This window comes from Platalea leucorodia (assembly GCF_965183815.1).
Source record: "Platalea leucorodia genome assembly, chromosome: 3".
NCBI lineage: Eukaryota > Metazoa > Chordata > Aves > Pelecaniformes > Threskiornithidae > Platalea > Platalea leucorodia.
The window spans coordinates 94515936-94540607 of NC_138825.1; the positions used below are offsets into that span (position 1 = coordinate 94515936).

Genomic DNA, 24672 nt, shown 5'->3' on the forward strand with positions numbered 1-24672 from the left:
ACTCACAGGAGCCCAGTGCCAGGATTTGCAATTCCCACCTGAGGTGTGGGAGCAGGGCTGAGGCACTCCAAGGACTGTATCCAGTTGCTTCAGAATGGTATTTCTTCTCTTGTGACACCTGCTGATAATCTTTAATGCAGAACAGTCTGACTTTTCAAATACTTTACAAAGGCAAAGAATAAAATAAAAATCTGCAGAATTTTATATTCATGCATAGTTCTATTCGCTAACTCTAACACCACTCTGGGGTGATGCCCTACAAGTACACGTCATGACACCTGAAGTATTTAAATGCAACGGATGTACTGGAATGCACACGTGCCTTCTAATAGCGCAGACACATTCTAATTCATGGAAACATCTACGTATATATTCACAGGCATGAATGCCCTCAAAAAAAATCTCTTCTTACTAATGTTATGAAACTACAATAAAACAAAGAATATGAAAGCATTCACATACATTATTGTATCTTTTCTTTCTGCTCCTGAACCTACTTTACTGCAGCATTCCTGAAGCAGAAACAAACACAGTGTGCTCTCATTAAACAGGTGTTTCTTATGCATTAGATCACAGAAAAAGATAAGGTAGGAAGAAAATGTGCTTTGCGTAAGTAGGAAGAAAACATTCAACTTCACTAGAAGTATCAGCAAGATTTCTTAAGCACAAACATACAGAGTCATCTGTGAACGTGTATCTCTAAACTTCCCCAAATTCTTGAAAATCTGGCTTATGATCCTCAAAGGAGAGGACCTTTTTCTTGCTATGTTTATTTTTTTCTGAAGATAGGACTCAACTCACGTAATGAATAACTGCTTGTATAGAGCTATACTCGTCAGTGTAATTTCCATATACTTTCCATACACTGTCTCCAACACTGAACCTCCAGGACAATGTAAATGTGCCTACGAAAAAAATGCACACGGAGGTAAGATCTGAAAAAGACTTTTAAATTACCAGTTCGAGTAGGAAGGTGTGCCTGCATTTCCAGACTCTCTCTTTGCTAAGAGAGAAATTGTCTTGCATAAACAGAGTGTGATAGATAAAAATTAGATTTGACTGCTCCATCTAGCGGCTCATTAAGCACAACTTTAATGGTTAAGAACATGTGGCCTAATGGGTTAAAAAGAGCCACCCGTGGTGCTTGCTGCTTCTCTGAGCAACACAGCAAAATAAATTCATAGCACCAAGCTCTTTTAATAGCATAACATAAAAATAATCTCCAAAAATGAAATAAAATTTCATGAAAGTTTAATATAGGTAGGTCCACAAAAGTAGGTAAATATTTTTACATTTTTAATTATTAGCTTATTTATTCTGTTTGGTTAATAAACTTTAATAAGAACAGCAAAGTTTTAGAAATTGTTCATTTGAATTTACAGTTGAAGTTACATTCATATTTGAGTTTACATTTCCCATTAAAAGATATCTTACACTTTCAGTAAAAGAACCAAATTAATAAAAACCCAACCATTAAAACATATACACTGACTCTTATCTATTAGAAGTAAATTTCAAAGCTCAGGTCTGATTCAGAAAGCCACTCCTACTCTGTGAACAACAACTCCTAAACAAATCTAGAGCACCACTGATTTTTAGAGGGGAAAAAAGAAGTGTGTGCCCTCAGGTCTGCCCAAGGCTGTTCCATAGCAATTCTAAAAAATACCGACAACTTAGATCCTGTACAAAACTCGTATAATAACATGAGCAAGTTGCTTTAAATAGAAGATTTTTCCAACAATCATTTTGAGAATAACTAATTAGAACGGAAGCTCACATTGCAGAAGAACGAACTACCAAACTGAGGACTAGGTTTCAAAAACAGGAACTTTAAATTCTAGAAATTAATGCATACAATTAAATCATAAAATACATGTGAGTTAAAATCAGATAAACATGTGATGTGCTTCATTCATCCTTGCTACATGTCTGAAAACATTCTGTCTTAAATTACACATATGACTGAGAGGTCATCAAGGAATATAACCATTTTACTTATTCCTCCACCACACATAGCTCCCACAACTAACACCAAAGTTATATTAAGTTAGGACCCTACGTGCAATCAAAACCTCTACGTAATGAAAGTTAAACATATGCTTAAATTCGTTACAGATCTGCATTTAGAATTGCAAAATAATCCCACGCTAGTTGTGGCCCAAGTGAAGCGTACAATACACATTAAGTTAAATACCCTTTTCAGTCTAATGTTCCAATACCAGCCCAGCTTCCCTTCAAAGGCCATATTTGGATTTGGGAAGTTTAGGAGAGCCACACTGCCCCTGCACATTTCTCAGCTTGCTCCATGGACCAAGTTAGACTCGATCTAAGTTGCATATAAGGTACAGCAAAGCCATGGGTCACAAAGTAAAGAATGCTGATATTTGCTTTTCTAAAATAGAAAAGGTCGTGTTTACAGACAGGAAGCAAACATGAAAAGAATATATTCTAAATAAAATGTATTATTAGAAGTTGCTTCATGGCTAGAAAGAAAGTGTAATAAAATATTTAATACTGAGGGTCTAAAAAATATTGCTGTACATATGCATTTACTGCATAGAATCAGAGCATTTCTGAGACTCACACTCTCTTACAAGATAGATACCTCTAACGTTGAAAGTGTTTCACAATTAGAAATTTCTTCATATAATATTTTTGCAGTTAGTCAGGGGAATGAGCTAAGGGACTCATGCAAGAGAGATATTTTTAAGAAGCTAAACGTACACATGCAGAGATTGAAAGTGTTGTAGCTGCTCAAAAAGTAACTAATTCAACTCTCTTAACATTTAGAGCAGTTGGGTGTCTGCAGAGGGAGGCGGTGAACTAGGCTAGCAGCACGTAGGTCCTAGCTCTCTACTACGTGCATTAGCCAACAAATAATCACTGTTGCCTTACATTTTGAGTATCCTGCTTGCAGACTTTCTATTCTCACAGCAAACTTATGAAGAAAAGACAAAAACAACTATCAAACTAAAAATAAAACTGTAAAACTCTGCCTTGTCCTTATGTGTCTTCAAGCTGAGGGGCGAGCCAAAACAAAACCCCTGTCTGCCTTTGAACCTAAACCTTATAAGAGTCCTCTACTTGGACCAGAAGAGCAATGTGATCAGTTATCAGAACCATTATACTAAGGTCTTAAAAACTGGGGGGAGCGGGGGGTGAGCGGTAACTAATGAAAATTGAACAGAGCAGCAAGGTCCCATGCACACAACCATCAAGCTGTCATATCATTTAGTGGTGGCTCCATCAGTCAAAAAAAAAAAAAAAAAAAAAAAAAAAAGAAATCCAAAAAACCCACCATAAAAAACACCTCAAACTGAACAAAAAACGAACTCAAAGGCTGAAAAAGGCTGAAAAGTCTGGAAATCTGGTCTTTTTATATGAAAGAAATAGCTCCACAATGTCTTTATAAGCAGTAGCAGTATACATACATGAATCAGTTTGTTACCTGATAGGAAAAGCAAGCAGGCAAACAAAAGGGTAATTTAGCTCATTAACAGCAAATTAATAGGTAGTGAGAACAGGAATCTAGGCTCAATTGCATCCCTCGTGGCAGGCAACCTGCAGTTAGCCACAAGAAAAAGCAAGCATGCAGGAGGATGCTTGACAGTAATCTGGAATTCTGCTGGATGCCAATAAATGGAAGAAAAAGGTACCTAACAATAATATGTCCTGGCATTAAATAAGCATACTATTTTATTATCATCAAGGCAAGTTGTAGTCTCAGTCATGGACTGAAATGTCACCAAGTTAGGCACTGTACAAACACAAAAAGAAACCCCAGACTCCACTGAACTTGCAATTTAAATGCAAGGCAAGAAAACACTCAAATGTATAAGAAACAATGACTACATTTATACCAGTGTATTAGACAGTGCCAAGTTCTTGCTCTATCGTTACAGTAACCCCTGGAACAGTTGTGCCCTGGGTCAGTTAGCACTCTCATATTTATTTCTAGACAGGAGATAGGCTAAGAATAAATCCTAATAGAAAGCTTCCATGTAGCCCTTCTCTTGAGCAATGCAAAAGCTTCATCATATGGAAATGTGCTGTGTTTCATTACGTGGCCAAAGATGTCAAAGAATGGCTCTTTAATTTACTAGTACAGTAAATACAGTCAATTAGGCCATATGAGATGTGCACATTTGAAAATAGAACTTTTGTGCTTGGTATCATGGGTGAAATGGAGACAAGAATCAACTTCAGTGATTCCAAAGTGTAGGTGGGGAGTCCCTGACTGTGCAGTTCATATATTGTACAGAAGGAGAAAGAAGGAAGGAAGAAAATGTTAGAGCAATGCAAAAACACATGAGCAAATGGGCAGGAACAGGATGAAACCATGCATATTTAATTGAAGGAAACACAGACATTTCATAATTATTAACCTTCTTTCTGACACAATCAAGTTTTTCCTAGAGGCCATTTATCGGCACACTGATTTTAGAAAGCTCAAATAGGCCAGTCTATCTACTCAAAGTTGTGCTGAAAGAAAGAAACTGGAATGGTTCCTGTGTATTACAGTAATTAAGTGCACTATTATAAGCAAAAAAAGATATCAAAGGTATCAGAGAAATATCATCACAAAACACTAACCAATAATACTCAGTACCATACAGTATAACCCCTATGTTTGGACTCAGTATGATTTAGGATGATCAGAATGAATACACTGAATCCCTGTAACTAAGAAAAGGAAACAGAATGAACTTTTTCAGAAAATAACAGAATCAGATACTTGTTTGTTCCTAGTTACCTCTATAATTAATTAAAATTAACTCTGAAATTAATAAAACTGTATGTATTATTCTATGATAAGCCAATAATTCATTTACCTTTTTCTTTCACAGGCTTTCATTTTTCACCCAAAGGGAGGCAGCTTCCCCATACAGGTGGAAAAAAGCAAAAGGTTTGGATTTCAGTCCCAAGACCTAAACTCATCCTTCAATATGCTGCACAGACCATTCACAGTTATGCAGCTTTACCAAACACAGTTTGGTTCATCCTTCACAGTCCACCTTTTCCTCTAAGCTCTCCGATTAAAAGAATAACAGTAAATCCTGAGTAGCAGTTCACATAACTTTCATGGTATACAAAAAATATATGCATATACAAAATACTGAATAATAGGACAGAGTGGGGGAAAGGATCATCCTCTGGCTATAACACCATGCCACGGTTCAGGCTATCAGAATTTTAACTCCAGTTCACTGTATAGCTGCCTTTTGAAAAGTGCTCAGAAGCTAAAATTAGGGCAAGTTTTTCAAAAGCTCTCAGCTCTCTCTTAGACCCTTAAAAAGTGCTCCATGACCTGCAGCTCCCACTGCTTACATGAAGTGGGATCTCCCACATGAATTACTCCCACATGAATTAGATGTGCAGGAGAAGGGTAAGGGACAAAGAACAAACAATAAAATAATTAACATGAAAAATCAAGCAACACAGAAGACAGAGCACGTTAATAACAACAAAACATAATGCCTTGCCAACTGCCAGAGATGTAAGAAACAACTCAAGATTTAACAGTTTGTGGCATCCTTTTCTTCCAAGTCTCTTGATAAGTCAAAATGTACATTTCTTTTTTCCTTTTCAAAAATCAGATTGTTATCACATAAATTTGTACTGGAAATGGTTATCAAATGTCATTACTTAAAGGGTGACAAAAAAGGTTAAGCTACAGTCAGGAGTACTGTGGATTTAGCCCCAGATTTCCCCACCTTGGCCCAGAGCCTGCCACAGGAACAACAGCAGTATTTCTAACATCAAGCAATTTCAGTGCAGGCGATGAAGAAATCAATTTTTATTTTCAGGAATCCTCTATTTCAACTGAGTAAGAAATTACGATTACAATTTTCCTTAACTTTGCTTATTCGTGCTCGGAGTTCACACGGTTTCTGGCACCGAGCTTCAGCCTCCCTAGCAGTAACTTAACCCTCCAGGGGAAGAGAGAAGCACTCACTCAATCTCTTTCCCCCTCCAGCTTCTTCTTGCCCATTTAAAGCTAAGTCCTTCCTCCTTGCCTTTTTTTTTTAAGTTTTTTCCTTTCTTTTTTCTTTCTTTCTTTTCTAGACTATTCAACCCCAATCCATCCCACGTTTCCTTACATATGATGTTTTATAGACCTCAGTCAATCTCAATGCTCTTCTACAAACTCCCTCCAGCATGTTCACGACCTTCTCAAGGTAAACTAGAGAAAGGGCTTTATTAGGATTTTAAAGGAGAATTCAGCCACGTATCTTCTGTGACATCCCCATTTATCTGGTTATGTATCTCAGTGAAGTGTTGGATTTCTTGGCAACAGTATGACTTTTTTCCCACTCATGTTCAGCGTATTTCATTTGCATATGCATGTATGCACTTTACATAATTCCATTACACAAAACAGATTTCTTACTGCCCAACACTAATTTAACAAGCACTTATTTACAACTCCATAAGCACTGTAAATAATTACAGCTACTCAAAAGCATTGAATATTGACAGCATTGAATAATGTTAGCACTGACCAAAATTCTGAAACTAGAGCCATTTTAGATTATATTTTCATCAAAATCTGAATGAGATGTAGATCTAAATTATTGCACAAGGACTAGAAGATAAATTGGAACTAATTTCTAAGAACTAACAATTTTCCTAGCAAAATTATTTTATTTTACACTAAGTTAAATCTCAGTCACATTTTTAAACAAATTCAGCTCATTTTAAAACTCCATGCCCAACTCTCCACACGAACAGATGTTAAAATATGCTAGCAGATGTTACAGTACAACTTGACTTGCCTACACTCCAGATTTAAAATACCTCAGTGAAAAAGCTTAGCTAAAAACATTTAAAACCAGCCTCCTCTTCCTCTCCAAGTGCTACAGCACTTGGAAGAAATCACTGGGGCAGGGATTTAACTTATGCTCTCCTTCCCCTGGGAGCACCCCCAAGCACGAGCGCCCAAAGCAGCACTCGAAACACCAGAGGAGGCTGGAGGAAGGGGTCGGATCCTCTCCTCCTGGAGCAGAGCCAGCACCGACCCATTCATCTGCAAACCACAGCATCCCTTTCTCCTTCTGACCTCCAGGTCCTCTCCTCCTGGTCACAAGCTCCCTGCCTCACACCTGCGCATACACCAAGATCCCAGCAAGAACCCTGCCCACAACACTGTCTAACCAGAAGGGTAATGTCATAGGAATGAAATGAATTGGGTCACTCTGTTCCTCCCGCTACTGTAAGAAAGGCATTGTGAATGAAACAATCACATCTTCACTGAAAGTAACTGGAACATAATCTCAAGAGGTTTTTTTCAAACAAGACTCCAACTTTATCATGCTCTCCTCACTCCCAATTAAATCCACTAGAAAGTATACAAAGTGAGTTTTACTTAGCTTTTTACCATTTTGCTGCCTATATGCGAGTATTAGGCATATTTTCAAGCCTAAACGGTGTGAACAAAATATACATTTAGGCAAATATGAAAAATGAGCATGCAAAATGTAAAACCATTAGCACATCTATTTACATAAAAGTACCTGAGCAGCTTTCAGTACTTCCTCTCATTGTTCCAATTTCCAACACTATTTTATCTTCCAGTTTCAAAGACTGATGACAAAAGTCTAGAATACCTCTTGTATCTATCACGGGATAAAAGAAGTTACGTACAACCTTGTCTAGACACATATCTACTAGTTCTACACAAATTCTTGGTTTTAAACTTTAAAGAAAGTATTTTTTCTCAAATTTACTCCAAATCTAATTTGCATTCTTCATTGGATGGCAGTAGGTAGAAGCTGTTCTCAGTTTTAAAATGAGGTCTGGATTTCATTTATAATAGTCTGGTTTATGTTATTCTAGCAAGTCTTTGAAGTGAGTATGAATGCAATTTATGCCTTCTAAGAGGACTCCTTTAGCCTTGCCAGGCCAGTGTTGTCACTGAAAATTCAGTCCACCTAATGTTCAACTATTACGGATTTCAGAATAAGGAGTCCTACAGCCTGTATTAACGATAGGATGAAAACGATTATCAGCAATCAGTAATAGTGTTCTGTAAAGGTTGCAGATTCTTTTTAAAAATAAATTTGAGATGACCTTTTTGGACACTGCTAAGCAGTTCTTTCTCTAGATTTACTCCAACATGGAAACAACTCGACATAAATCTTTGGGTCCTCTGCCAAAGAGGGAAAATCCCAGTGGACTGCAAAAGACTCTTTTTTTTTTTTGAAAGAAAGTATCCCAGTGCTTGTGAATTATTTTTGTTAATAATTTTGAAGGAATACATATTAAGTGGTTACAGTAAATAGCAGGGGATATACTAGCTAAATTACCTTGCTTTGTATTTAAGAACATCACTTTTAGAAGGTTTTTTGTGCTCAGAAGACAGGGTAATGCAATCCTAAACAGTGTTTCTAGGAAATGCAAAGGTTAAAAAGTAACTTTTGCACAGCATCTACTTTATATGTCATTTTTGGCTATTCATTTTCAATACAGTCTTATCCACTCTACTTATACCTTAGATTTCTATGGGGCATCATTTTCTTCTAAACATCTCTGTAAGCAGTTTTCCGTAGAAAACTTCTATTTTAGTTGTTCAATATAGAACTGAAAATAGTGCATCTTTTATTACTCAGTTGCTGATTGCTTTATATTGGCACTCACCAAATGTGAACATTAATTTTAAGATCTTGTTTTTTCTAGGTAAGGCTGTTCAAAGTTAAAAAAAAATATTTGCAATAATTCTATCTTTCTAGCTCCATTTCTATTACTTTGGCACCAGATTTCTGACTGAGCTGATGATATTTAGATAAGAAAGGATGGATTCCAGACGCTCCTGGGCTTATAAACTAAAGTGCTACAACTAGGGACCTGTGCAGTATCTCTCACAAATTACAAGCAAAGCACTGAAGGAATGGTGGGTGAAATTCTGTTTGTAACAATGCTGCTAAATTGCAAAGAATGGGATTCTAACCTTGGTTACAATAGGGGCATTTTTTAATTATTTGTATCCATTTTTTAACACTACACCCTTTTACTGTGGCATTTCTTCTTTTAAAACATTGAAGGATTTCTAAAAGGTTTTCTTAGGTAATAAAATTTCCTGCCTTTCCATCTATTCTTACAAAACACTGCAGATTTTTTCAACTACTGATGAAAATTTAATTCTAAAAATAATTGGATATTTTACTACCAAAAATGCTTCTGCTTTCTCATTTGTATTCACATTTCCTAGCTCTTTTTTCTGTACTATACCCCCAGCTTCAAAGACTTCCCACTTCTTTTCCAATGACAAGGATTGTAAAAGTCATATCAAGATTAGGCAACAAAACCATTAACAGCTACATCTCACAGCTATTAAATTAATAAATATATTTCTGTAATTAATGTATTGCATAACCCCCCCATATATATACACATATATATACATATATATGTGTGTGTGTATATATTCTGATTAATAACACAGTGCTAGCTTACTGACAAGTAGAGATAAGGTCTCAAGGAATGCTCAACGATGTTAATCAAGTATTGAGCTGGCAGTTGTCAGACAGGTCCCTACCATACTCCTGTTTACAATTTTTATTCAAATACAGTGAGGTAGCACTGTGATATGATACAGATCAAGGCCTCCACTGTCTAAAGGGAGAGCCTAAATATCTGTCTCAGATGTAACCGAGAACTTGATTCAGCTATCGAGAACATAAGCATTTAGCGACATTTGAAATCCTATGGGATTCATAACACTGAAGGAAAAAAGTCCAGCCCTTAATGGTTTAACAATACAATGGGAAATTGGTCAAAAGCTGAGATCAGTGTCATGAGCCTGAAAGCAACCATCGAAAGGTTTGACTTACAAAGGACCATTACAGAGCAAACTATATCAACATATTGATATTAGTATCAGTGACTTTCAGCCTGGACTTGGCTTTCACGTCAATGACCTTCCAGTTTATAATGATACACCTCACTGATTATGGGAAATCCTTTCTACTTCATACGCAACCTCAAACTGATGCACATAAATGAAAGCAAATAACAAAGATGGAAAGGAAATGCTATATTACAGACCACTACTACCAACAGAGGAAGTCAGGGAAAAGTACACAAATCCAAATGTCAGCATAAAACATTGCCACAAAACAAGGGAGAGAGATGCGTTCTCTTAGAAAGACAGAATAGTTGAGACCAGAAGGGACCTCTGTAGGTCCCTAGTTCAAACGAACGCCCTTGCTCAAAAGCAGGGTCAGCTAGAGCAGATTGCTCAGGGCCTTCTCCATTTGGGTTTTTAGCATCTCCAAAGATGGAGACTGTACAACCTCTCTATGTAATATGTTCCAGTGTTTGACAACTCCCACAGTCAAAAAAGTGAGGGTTTTTTATGTCTAAGTGGAATCTGGATTAAGATTTTAGGGGCATGATCATCATCCCTCCTTAAAAATGATCAGAAAAGCAAGCTTCCATATTTTGAATGGAAAAGTTCATGCTTAGAAAGTTAAAACAAGCAGCTACCGAGATGGGATAGGAGAGAAATGTTGTCCCTTGTTATACATATACATGGAGCTTTAGGGGTTGTCAGGAGACTACAACATCAGATAAAGACAGACAGATTAGCATATATGAATCAAAGACACGTCAGGAAACAGTGCCAGAAACTAAAAGGCAATGCAGACAAGCTGTTGGCATTTTGAGTATGAACACCAACAGAAAACTTTCAAGTTACAAACACAGATAATTAAACCAGAGCTAAAAAGCTACTTCCAAAGACACAAAAAGCCTTCAGCTCACTGTAGTGTCACTTCAAGACAAAATAGGGTTACAAGACAGTTGGTAGGTTCTAGCCCAGTCTTCTCTGATGACGCTTATTTTATCTGTCCACCATTCATGAATTCGATTAACTTCTTCAGCTAGAAGAAAGACTTTGTTTAAAAGCACACAGTGTACTACATTTATTCCTTACTACTGAATGTTACCATCAACAAATGAAGGCAAACTGAAATAACAGATTTTAAACATACTTGTAAGCTTGGGAGCAAATTCATCTAGACAAGAAGTTAGGCAATTATCATTTCTTTCCTATATAACACTCGCCTTGCTCCATATCCTGTCCTTGTTAACAACGAACTCTGGCAGATCCTTGAGATTTTATTAAATGTACTAAAATTTTGCATATCTTAAGACTGAGGTGTCAGTAAGATTATGATGGTCTTCTCAGATTGTTACAGAACTCACTTTCCGTTTCAATTCATTCACAGAAAATTATTCTGCATACAGACAAAAGGGTGAAGCAATGACCAAAGGAGTACAGATACCACCGAGAGAATAAACTAGAACCCTTAAATCCTGTCAGTTCTAGGTGAAAGAGGGAAGACAATGAGAAAGAAATTCATCAGCTGATGCTACGTGTAACCACCTCATCTAAGAATGCAAAGGAAACATTGCAAACCAAATGTAAAAACAGGTATAAGACACTTCTCAGTTGGGGAAAAAAAAAAGAAAGGTAAGGGGAAAAACAAAGGTGTATGCTTAAAAAAGAGGCAAAAGAGAGAGAAAAATACAGATTATTTTTTTTTCCCCAAACCATGGCCATGTGCATAATATACATAAAGGTCCTTACCTTTTTCACTGACACTTTCACTTTCTATCTCCACATCTTCACAGCTAGTATATTCTGGTGTTGATGCCCCTTCTTCCTCTGAGCTACTAACTGACATCTGCCTTTTCTTTCCGCCTCTTTTTGCTCTATGAGGCTTTGGAGGGGATGGCCGCACTGATTCCGACTGGTCAGAGCTAAGGGAATCATTCCTTAGCATGGTCTCCATTTTTTCCCGCTTTGCTTTTCGCATGAGAATAGCAGAGCTAGGATCAAGGCGGCTCTGTTTTTTAAAGGAATCGTGGTTCTTGTATTCTACATGTTCTATAGGAACTGGACTATGCCTGGGAGTTGGTGGGCTATGATTAGTTAATTGTTTAGAAACAGAAATTCTTACATCACCTGTTCTGTCTATAGAGTACGACCTCTGAGTTTCCACAAGAGATTTTCTGTCCTGAGTTCCCTGTAATTGTGAGCGTTTTCCTAATTTATTCTCAGGTACCTCCGCTTCCTCCATTTCTGTATGTGGCAAAGCTACATCACTGTGTCTTCTCTCGTGCCGTGCTTTAGAAACTTTCGCATGCATGCGCATCTGCTGTTCCTCAGGATGTGGTTTTACAGGATACCTTGCCAGATTGGGGTCACTCCTGTAACGGGTATGATATTCATCTTCCTTCCTTTGTTTTTCATCATCAGGCACTTTGCCTTCCTCAAGTTTCTCTGGCAAGTCTGGGTAGTCCTGTGACTTGCCTTTCTCAAGCCTTCTACCTTCATGCCGTTCTTTACGCTCCCTGTCATCTGCTGGTCCTTCTTTTTGAAGTGACGATTTTGGCACGCGCTTACGCTCACTCTTTAAACCTTTGCCATTCTGGTCTGAAAGCAATATTGTCTTCTTCCTACAATGAAAATGACTACAATGATTTGAAGAACCAAACGCAAAATAAAAATACTTGCGTACACTGTTATGGTAAATAGATTATAAACCAGTATCAGCTATGGCAAAACCTATAGAACGATACTGGAGCCATTAACATTAATTAAATCTATCAATCCTTCCAGTGGTACTTTTATTTTCCAAGAGCAAACAACTTCCAGAGTCCACAAAAACATAAATTACAGATGGCCCAATTAATTGAGTAAAACCACAAAGAATATTAACATGGATAAATGCAGATAAAAATAATTTACCCATGTAAGCAGGAAGACTCAAAGTCATCTTCGTAGTAGCTGCAGTACTATGACAAAGTATTGGAGTATGTTCTCCATTTTTCTGGCAGCAGCATGAGGGTTACAGACTACCACATATACACAATTCACTTCAAGCACCCTGACAGTATAAATATACACCACCAAATGGAGTATCTCCCACAACGATTTTACAGACAGAAGTAATATGGATATAAAATACATAAAAGAGAATATATCCAGAAACAATAATATTTGACCTAGTTTCCTTTATCTTATTAAAACACTAAAAAGAAGTGCCCGTTTCATAAGCATATAAAGAAAAGCAAATTGACTCCCTGAGATAAATTAATGGCACTCCTTTCTCTGGTAGTAAAAGAGGATGAAAAATGTAATTTATTTCTCTATACAGTCAAAGTATGAAACAATGAATAATGAAGCTGCATGAAAATTATGCTCTCTCCTCTTTCATCTTCTGCTTTGGGAGAATAAACAAGCCAAAGAATCATAAAATCCCCTTATACTGGGTATTTTTATTTCTGTCATCATTCCAGTTGCCCTTTTGTTTACCAGTTCACATATGAATCCATCGATTTTGAAGAAGGCTGAACATAGCTATAAACTGTATTTGAGATGAACCTGCACCAGGACAAAGTCACTAGGACTTTGTTTTGTGGCACTGAATCTTTCCTTCCACAACCAATACATCTTCAGATTACATATCACAGATTTTCACGGATGCACCTGACAGGACAGGCAAAGTTGGATATGATCCAAGTTAAGCTTCTATCTCCTTCTTCTCCATCTCCTGTTCCTCCTGAGTGTTTGGCAGTAAATGGGACCTGAGCTTACCATAGATGCTGTCCATTCAGAACCCTTGGACTTCATTTGAAAGTCTCAATGATAAGTAGAGAACATTGCTATTGTATAATTAATATAACCATCTCACTTTTGGACATCAAAGCAGAAATAGAAAGCGTTTTGCTGCCCTAAAAGTGCCCTTCAGCTGAGTGACGACTGTTCTGAGGGCCTTCCCAGTGCCGGGGGAAAAAAGCCAACAGAATTAGGGGAGGGCACCACGTGTTTGTTTACATCATACATATACATAACACTAACCTGAGTTTTGGTACAGTTAAACCCAGACAGACCTCACCCACACAGTAAGTAACTAGCCACTGTTCATCACCCATTTTCAACTTCAATAAGTACGAAAAAAAATCATCAACCGTTCTGGCCAAGGGAGAATCTTCTGTGGCAGACTCTTGTTTTGTTGCCACAGGCTCCCTCCTCAACTGCTCTGCCATCTGCCAGGCAGCAGCCAAAAGAACAGCAACTGCTTCATCACATTGGCCTCTCTTGATTTACTACTCCTCAACCCGTTCATCACAGTGAATGCAGTGCCGGAATTTACTCATTTACTCACTTAATATATAATAGTTTGCTTCCGGTTGGCTTTATTCTTGCATACAACTTGCTCTGAATTCAAGATGGTACTACTGCTGTTCTTCATTAATGTTTACTTTGCAGGTGTAAATGAGCTTTTTTAATAGTTCCTGGTTTATTACTAAAAATAATAACAATCATTGATAAAAAGATAACACATAAGGATTTCTGACATAAGGACATCCTTGACATACGGATATCTGGGGGGGTTATATTTTAAATTCTACTACATTATTTCATCAAGTTAAAGGCTTGCTCTTTGTTTAATAACTTTAGAATAGCTGCCAAATTTAAAATTTAAAAGTAACCTACAATTCTATACTAAAAGTGTACACCAAAATGCACTGAAGTACCTGGAAATAACTCTAAAATACAATTTTTTTTTTCCTCATTTCTGTTGCACAGACCAAATCAGACAATGTATTTGCTAGTGAACATTTATCCTTCCTTGGTCAGTCAATCAACTTATTTTTTGTTTTTATACGGTTCTAGACACACACAAGGCCCAGCTGACAGCCTTGTGTAATATTACTGAACTAGCATTTATGGTTGTGAGGCTCTATCGAGACAGAAAGCATTACCTCTCTCTTGGAGGTTCACTTCTAGACCTTGATGAAACTTGCTTTTGGTCCAGGCCCATAGCCGGCTGTGATACTTCTGCTCCTTTCCTCCGGTCGGACTGCACACTGGAAGAAGAGATTTCCTGTGATGAGGCAGTTGCTGTACTTAAGGGAGTCTGTGATCTCGATCGCTCTTGAAGTCTTGCTTTCTTTTCTCTCGGTGCATCCGAGCTTCCACCAGTCGCTGTATCACTCAGTGTTCCGTCCTGGCTGGGTGAGGGCTGTGGTCCACTTCCAAAAAACCACGCTCCGGATTTCGTTAGGATTTCTTGTTGCTTTCGACATAAATTGCATACCCACATAACCTAGTTGAAGACAACAAAAAGAGTCAGTGCAGTTACCCCTCAGACCCTGAAATGCATGCTCACTATCACAGAGCAGTTACGATCTCTTGCTCTCCTCTAAACTGGTGAGGTTGGTGCTCATGACAGGACCCAGAACATGCTTCTCCAAGCACTGACTGCACTGGCTAGAGCCAAGCATCCTACAGGCACATGCTATGCGAGCTTCTCCAAAATGTGCTGTCAATATACGTCAGTCCTACCTGTAGCTATCCCCCCTCAGCCCAGCCCTAGCTCTCTTCTGAACAAACACCGACAAGACAACCAACGCTTGTTGCTGGTGTTGATGCAGTTGGTGGGGTGGGTCAGGTTGTTTTCCCTGGTGTGGATCGCTGTCAGGACAAGCCTAGGGGACTGTAAACGGGACTTGTAGCTCAGGTGGCAGAGTCCTGCCCAGCTAACTCCCAACCTCCACCACCACAGAAAACTGACACGCTATTTCCCTTTAATTAATTTTTCTCACGTAATATGACTCAACATTATCCTGCAAATAAATTCAGCATTTACTGTGCATGGTTTTAGCTACATCCACAACTACTTACCAGAGATGTAAGGTAAGACCTAAAGAAACCTACTAACAGAGAACTAAATGCACCAATGAAAAGAATGCAAAAGTATCATATTTTGTACTACTTGGAAATGATCATTTAACATATCTTTGAGTTATAGCTGACATAATAAATAAATTAATTAAACACATGTCCCTGGCAATCACAATTAAGCTGTGTACATAAACGGAGCTTCTTACGATTTTTTAGATTTTTTTTTTTAAATTCCAGATACACAGATAAACAGGAGCACACACAGTAAAGCAAGACTCTATGTTTCAAGTCTATATACAACACAAGAGAGCCTCATGTACAAGAGTAAATCACCAGAGAAAAATAAAAGGTTAATCAGGACTCTAAAGTGTGTGAATATTTAAGGAAAAAATGAGACAAAGACAAAAGGAGTTTTGGGGCAGAAGAACAAAAGAGGAAAAATGCATGAAGAATATACAAGAGGTAGGAAATTTGTCAGAAATAAAAATAGAGATGAGAGGAAACAAAGCTGACCACAAATAAGAAAAATGGTAAAGAAAATCTTTTAGTTTAATGTGGACAGAAGTAAAAGAATGGGTAAAATTGTAAAGAGGGTAAGAAGGATGACAAAAGTTTGAATGAAAAATATGCTTAAATTATTTTGCATAAACACAGGAATGATGCAACAGTCGCAAAATTATACAACACTTAAAACTAAAAGGAACAGAAAAAACAATCACTTTAGGGAAGAAATTGCAACAGAACAAAGCTCTGGTACCGAGCTCTCTTATTCTCTGGCCTGGGGAGAAAGTGCGTGGCCTACACGGCATGATGAAAATTTTAGGCATTTTACATATTTAACATAATTAAGATTTATTTAAAACACCCTAGAATAGACTACCTGTTTAGGTCTGAAGGCTACATCAGAACTTCCAATACCACTTCTGCACTGTTTGACCAAACCACACTGAGAAGACATCCATCTCTTTTCCCTATATTTGGATTATGCCTTTATCAAAAGGTGACTGTTACATTTCTTCTATTTAAGAAGGATAATAAAATACCTATTAGAATTTTAATTAATTAAAAAAACTTAATCAAAAGCTACAGTTATTCCAACAGTGGCACAAATATGTATTACAATAAAACCAGATAACCCTCAGCAGGATAACAGGAACAGTAATTTTGACAAAATAAATGCTAGTCTTTTAACAAAAAAATTCCTTGATTCCAAAATGTCTTATTTCCTTCATCTAGTATACCTCACAAAACAGAGATTCAGTTTATCAGACTCTCTATTCTAATACAATAGATTTTTAGTCTATCTGGTATTATTGTTATAGGTATTTAAAAAAATAGCAAGACTAAAAGGAAAAAAAACCACATTTTTAAATGACTTTATAGAATCTGACACAATTGTTAGCTCATTAGACAGCAAGTGTGCATACACTTGTGTCTGTGTATAAAATCTATGTCAATGCTATAAACCGAAGTCATTAATGAAAAATATGTCATTGCCTGTATTTTATCAGTTTACAGCAAAAGTTGAAAAAAGTGTTAATAAAAAAATAAATCAACTAGAGTTTGTTTAAAGGAAGGATAAGGAACACTAAAGTAAAATTTAAATATTCTAATTAAATTACATATGTGTGTATGTATGCAAGGACATCTAAATGTGTAAAGATGGCAAGACTTCATTTACAATTTAATGTATTTGATCATGTAAATATGTGTAAAGTATGTAATAAACATGAAGAAATTACCATTAATTTGCATAATCACCTTTGATATTGTAATTCATTTTACGCAAACTATTATAAGATCCAAACAAATAGGAATAGCTAATGCACAAATAGACACAGAAAAATACAGATTACAGAAAGAAGAAATACTAGACATGTAAATACAAAACCATTTTCTTACAGCTGTCTTTAAACACTGCAGTTTGGACACAATACATACTAATCACCACAGATTACACATGTAGGAAATCTGCGTTATACTCACATAGAAGCTACACTACCATCCCTGTTTAGCAATCTCTTCAGGACTTAATAAATGCTATGTTTGCCTTGAGATATATTCAGTCCAAAAGGAAAAATAATAAAAGCTTTTCTTTAAGAGGAAAAAAAAAACCAAAACTTGAGGTGACAGAACAGTTTCAGTGACAAAACTGTATATTGAAAAACATTTTGAGAGAAGTATGTGGAGCAAGCAATTTCGCAGCATGCAGGAATTATATCCTGATTGAATATACTGGGATGTGGTCCAAAGTAATCTAAACTAAAGCAGGTTTGTGTAATAACTTATCTCAGCAATCCACAGATGTTAGGCAACCAAACAAATGCTCTGATGAAGGATTACAGTTCTCTAATGTGGCTTCTGGACCTCCACGTGATGCATCAGTAAAATGAAGAGTGTTAGACAATTTTACTCTGGCCTGTCACTTCAAAAATAGTTTCTCTTTACTCTTTTCTGGATGGTGAGTTCTGATGCAGTGCTACCGTAAGTCATTCAAGACATCCAGAGTCTGGTTTTTGTTGTTGGGTTTGTTTCTGGTTTATTGCATCCTTGCATAGGTCAATGCATATTCACACATAAAGAGAACCAGTAAAGGGGTGCTCCTCATTCATATGCATGGCTCTGGAAAAATGTGCATTTTTCACAGCATAGCAAAGGGTTCTGGGCTTTACTGCTACATAACAAAAACAAAGTGGCACACACAGGACTCAGCGGAGGTGGGTCAACAGGTCCCACACAGATTCACGTGGAAACTTTACAGGTTGCGTGAAAACATGCTAGAAGGATCCCATGCTTGCCTTCATGTGGAATATGGGGTATTTCATTCACAGAAAAAATATTCCTCAAACTTACTCTTACAGGTACTGTTGAATGTGATCCACAATGAGTAGGAACAGTATTCCTGTACTAACACAACATGAAATTCCAACTTGAAAGAGCCCATAGTAAATAATATATACAACTATACATACAGAGAAAAAGAGCATTTTCAGTTACAAAAATAAGAACACTTGTTCATAATTACATATTTCAAAACTGCATTTTAGAATGCAGAAAAAAGGCTTTTTTCAAATTCAAATTTGGAGACTTCCAAACATGCACTGGGAGGCTTAAGTCACATTAGGGGGCGACACAAACTTTATACCAAATTTGTGTGACACGTGCCAGGCAAAATTCAGACTGAGGTCAGAGCAAGTTCCCCAAATCCTTCACCCAAGCCCGGATTCTGAGGAGGCTCCATAAGAAGCACACTCCTTCACGCTTCATGAGTTTTGAAATGGCAAACCCACAGTTACATTGACTCCCATGCATCCTACTTCATCTCTGTACAGCAAATAAGGTAACAAGTTTGCTCACATAACAGGCCACAAGCTATTCCTTACTGAACCTTCATACTATCTTAATTATTTCCCTTCTGAAGGGTGTATAATCAACATCTTTTCAGTGTATTGCTTTTGTTAATGTTCCTTTAGCCACCTTCTTCTATGCACTTCTAGAAGACACTAGTTATTTCAGGCAGATCTAATTAGGCAGATCCTCTTCTCTGCCTGAGGCACCATTAACTTCAGCAGAGCTCTGCCACCATCCTACCAGTCATCTCTTGAAAGTCAGAGGGAAGAAATGTTATCAATTTGCTCTTACAAAACTATTCATTCACAGAATTAAGTTAAACTACGTATCACTTAATGTTTCTGGGATAACATAAAACATGCAGCAAACCATGAAATTAGTATATAGCATTGCATTTCTCTCTTTTGCTGTATCAAAATGAATTCTGTAATAAAAACGTAGCTTAAGTGTCATGATGGCCTCACTCCATTAAAATATAAATAAATGAAGCTGAAAATCTACTTGAATCCTTACATTAGTCCAAAATCTAAGTAAGTAAACAACTCTACTTTTCTAATGAAAATGTGCTTGTGAATCCAAGCTTTGATTAAACACATTTTTCAAAATTGTACAGACAGCTGAGTTCATCCAATGCCTCCTGGTCATCAAAAGGGAAGGTCTTTTCCCCACCTCCCTCCTCTCCTGCTCTTCTTTCTCCTCATCCAGGTATGTCCTCTACCTTCCTTGTTCCCAGTTTCATCATACTGCATGCTCCCTTGTATCCCCTCCCTTGACTGTCAGGTCCTCCCAGGACACACGTGCATTTAAAAACATAGTAGAAATTTATCTGTGGTTTTTAATAGGCTTCATTTTTTGTCACATCTGTTTTTCTCATGGAGGGGTATGATGAGTAGTGAAATCACACGGCCAGGAACTGAGGCAAATGAGGGGAAGAGGATGTCTTCTCTACAGCAGTGGCTCGCTGTCTTCTGTTAAACTACATCTTGAAATGACACCCATATTAGTACATTAAACTTGCACAGAAATGTTTTTGAGCACTGATGCTGAATGACATGAAATAACCTGCACCTCTACTAGGATCTCTGCTCTACTTCAAAGCAAGGTGGCTGCATACTAACTGTCTCCTGGAAATAAGCCTCAGAGCACCCCAACTCCCAAACCACCAAGAAAAATCGATGAGAAAGTGCTGGTGGGCAGAAGCCCAAGAATGTGCCAAGCAGCCGTCTCTTGGTTTACTAGTTAGATAGTCTAACACCTAGGAACGGTCCCAGATTAGGTCTAATTTGTTACCAAAGTAGCCTAGGAGTTTAGGTTCTGCTTTTGCTGAAGCCTCTCCTCTAGATTGAAAGGTTCAAAAGGACAGTACAATTCTCTACTGTTCTCCCCTGCAAGCAGGGAGGAGACTGGTTTGCTCATGCTGATGCTCATCAGACATACGGGGCTTAGCCATTTCAGGACTGTGATAAAAGGCCATTTTAGCACTCCCTGTTCTTCCATTCCTGTGCCGAGCAGATTTTCTTCATAACTTAGGTTTTCAGCTTGATATTTTTATCCCAGTTTGGCAAGAAAATGAGGTTTATGCTGACAGTTGATTGGTTTCTTCCCCCTTTTCTCCCCACACCCTCCACTAATGTTTTAACCCACTGGGCAAATGCAATAAAATTTTGCACAGACACGGAAGTTTTCAAGGGATTATATTCTTACAAGTTTCATGAAATAAGCAGTTCTACAAAAGCCCTATAAATATTTCATTAGTGCAATCTTTTATTGGCATCACAGAATCTACACTGCAATTCAACCACAAGACATGTTCATAGGGAGCGAGGCCCCACTGCTCACGGAACTACATGTCACCTTAAAGTCTGTGGTGCCATTTCCATGTTTGACTGAGAGCATCCAGGAGGGATGTTCAAAAGCCCACCTTATCAGAATTTTCCACTTGCACTAGAGAGCGCACTTCATACTCTTTTCCTGCTTGCCTTTCACAGTTTAACTGAGATGTTAACTTTCCAAATCAGATCCTATGTGTACAAATAAGGATGAGAGTAAGATGTTTAAATTTTTTCTGTCTACACAGAAATTACTATAGGCATGGCAGGTATTTAAATTTCCATCCAAAGAGAATCCACTCACTTTCAAGTAGACACAACAAAATAAAATGAAATCTTGTGCCTAATGATAGACGTAAGTTAACATATCCCACCTGGCTGCCACGTGCCACTTAAGAGGGCGTAAGCCTTCCACAGGAGTTATGACATACCTGCCAGCCATATGTACCGTAGGGCATCAAAAATGGCATCAGATGCCTACTAGGCAACTGAACACACAGTTCACACATTGATCCTAATCTTATTTCTGGCCTAAGTTTCTAAACCCACTACAAACCACCAATACAAAGATTCAGAAAAGTTGCAGTGGTGCAATGATTCAAGGAGTTAAAATCAAAAGGGTATTTTATGCCAGTTTTGTTGACACTGCTGCTAGCAACAGCATTACTAGCCATTTTAAGATAAAAATAAAACAAAAAAACAACTGCCTTTCTTCACATGCCCTGCTGCCAAAATCTCTCAGCTACAGCTGCCAATCTTTCAGAAAGCTCCCAATGATTTCCACAAAAATTAAACATTCTCTAGAATAATCCTGCAGCAAACTGAGTGTTGGAAGTGATACACTCAGGCAACTATAAAGTTATCATATGACATAACATCTCTAAAACAGCACACGGCCAGGTTCCAGTCACTATCGCAATGTTCTTCTCTGAGAATGCCTTTGGAGTTCAAGGAAGAAACCAAAATCACTAGTGGAGAAGCCTTTGGTTTTGTCTAAAAATTCACACTGGCACATTTACATACAGTACTTTGAAATATTCTCCCCCTACAAGTGTTTTTTCCTGAATCTACTACACAAATTAATTAATAAATACACGCCACTAAAAAAATACTACAAAAATCGTATTGTCTCAGTTACAGTTGTGACCTCCTAAAGCAGGACTATAGCCTGGACAAATTGTGAAACCTTGCACCTGAACTTCCTTGCAGCTCTGGTTTTAGGTCTAATTCTAAAATCATCAAAATTTACAAACTTACAATTTGGAGGGAGACAGAAGAGACTATCGTACCAGAAGAAAGAAGGGGTTAAAAATCAAAGAGACTTTAACTTGGCTGGTTAAAAATCAAAGAGACTCAGGAATTATTAATTGTTTGGGCTGATTTGTCTGGGCTTCAGAATTCCATTTTTTGGAAAAAAAGCAAAGCTTCAAGAAAAGTTTATGGAGTATCAGACAGTACAGGCTTTATTTATCCACAGGTCATCATGATGAAGCTTAGACCACTTTTTTCGAAACTCAGCAATCCCAAACATCCCAATGGTTTGACTCCTCCACAGGCCTTGTATTTAAGCTTACATTTAAATCCTTTTTCCATATTGCTACGCTTACTCCTTCCTCACTTATCTTGTCCACACTACCCAGTTTCACCCTCAGTATTTTTACTTTCCTCGGCAGTAGGAGAATTCTAAGCCCCAGCAACAACCACAGCTTCAGGAAGCTCTGCTTTGGTTTCACTCTTTCCTTATAGATCAATTTCTTTTTCAACTTTATTTCTCTTGCCTGACAATTTCTTAATATATTTCTGATAACATAGTAGCCATGAATTGCTAGTCACATTTTCTGTAACATCTATCTCCATTTTTCATAGACCATTAAGCTACACTAGAAATTATTACCTCATAGATCATTTTCGTATATTCTTCTAACCTTCTTAAAAACAACATAGTTTTGTCTAACTATTTGAACATTTGGCTGTCTTGATGAGCCACAGAAGCAACAACTGTACTCCTTTTAATCACTTCATAGTTTCCATAGTTACAGATATACATGGAACATAGAATTAATTTTAAAAAATGACAGAAGTCTAGCAAAATAAGGTAAATGGCATGAAACAGCTTATGGTCAGGACTGATAAAATTTTAGTTGTCATTCAAAAAACATAGAGAAGTGACCAGAAGCTTTCCACTCCATTTATCCACTTGTATATTTACAAACTGCAGTAAAAGTACACAAATGCTCAGAACGAGACTGTCTTTAATAGTGCATGAGAGTGTACATCATCTCTGTGGGAGCTTGCACTACAACAGCATTATTTATGTTTCGATACTATTCTCTTATATAAACATTCTTTTATAAAAACTGTGTCAAAACAAATGTAGTAGAGAGGCAAGAGGTATTTTTTTGGTATAGAATGGAAAATAATTTACAACAAAAGAAATTGGAAACTTGTAGCTGTAGAGAAGTTGTAAAGAAGGTTAGTCAAAACAGAAACACAGTTAAACCACAGAGTCGAATTCTTGAAGTAGAAAAAAAAAAAAGCTTATGGAAGGAAAAGTGAGTGGGTCAACTGATGGAGGTCATAGGGGGCTTGATGGGCATGAACTAATTCTGATTTTGTATTCTCAAACACAAAAAAAATCAAAAATAGTCTTATGGACTCTCCATCCTTGGAGACATTCAAAACCCAATGGGACATGGCCCTGGCAACTTCATCTACTTGGGCCTGCTCTGAGCAGGGACTCGGACTAGAGGATCTCCAGAGGCCCCTTCAAAGCTCAATCATTCTGTGATTCTCTATGGAATAAAGCACTGAGAAATTTAAATATCTTGGCCCTATGGTTCTTCAACTATGTTAAGTATTACTATGCTTGCAATAGTTTACTGCTAGAAGGTCTGCCTCTTTTTTGTCTCACTATCTACATAGGTTTCTGCTCTAAAGCAAACAGCCCATAAAATGTGAAAAGTTCTGAGATGGAGAGGCACTGTACTCACACAAGGGACTATGGAAAGCCCACAGCATATTGACCTATTTTCTTCCAGGAGCATACAACAGTCTATAAACACAGCTACTTCCCTCAGCTATCTGAGAGCTTAAGATTAGCTCCACCAAATGCTGGTGGAGTGACTGCATGCTCAAAAGCTTCCAATATGAGTTAGTAAGAACCAAGTTGTCTTATATTTATCATACATCTATATAAATATATATGCGCATCTCCAGAGATTTGAGAGATTAACTCTCTCTATCCTGTGTTGAAGTAAGGTGTTAACAGCTGATGGTGTTCCCTCTAGACTCAAAAGAGATTGTCTGCCTAAAATCTGTATTTGGGTTTCCCAACCTGTGAAATACATGTCACTGTTGAGTTACTCAGGAGAACATACTGGCCTTGACAGCCACTAGGAGCATGGGGTCACCAGGAGATCTGTTCGGGGTGCTTCTGTCTGCAGGGACAATTCAGGGGAAAGAACAATGGGCGCAGCAGATGAGCAAAGCTTACAGAGACTGCTTGGATCCATAGGAAGAGACAGTGGAGCTGAGACTAACAGAGTGTTCTGCAGACATGAAGTGAAAATCCAGGGGCTGCGAGGAAGAAGAGGACCATTACTGGCTGTGTAAATAGGGATAGAAGGCAACAGAGGACGGCTGGCAGTTCAGGAGTATTCCCAGAGGGAATGAGGTGAATATACAGCAGAGTGACAATCATGTTAGGACAAAGATTTTTATGGATGACATAACTACCTGTCCAGGGAATGTAAGGGAGCGTGTGCAGCACATTTGGAACTGTCAGTTCAGACAAAT

At 37.7% G+C, this 24672-nt stretch overlaps 1 protein-coding gene across 5 annotated transcripts in view; it reads right to left on the reverse strand.

Annotated features, from left to right (window-relative positions):
• The window catches only part of RIMS1 (regulating synaptic membrane exocytosis 1), a gene marked incomplete at both ends in the record, with an annotated part of 339260 nt that overhangs the window by 173014 nt on the left and 141574 nt on the right, over positions 1-24672 (reverse strand). For all 5 annotated transcript variants that reach the window (XM_082307762.1, XM_082307784.1, XM_082307773.1 and 2 more), the window contains 2 exons: positions 11591-12462; positions 14776-15119. In XM_082307762.1, coding sequence (XP_082163888.1) covers positions 11591-12462; positions 14776-15119 — 1216 coding nt within the window. The remainder of the gene's footprint in view (positions 1-11590; positions 12463-14775; positions 15120-24672) is intronic.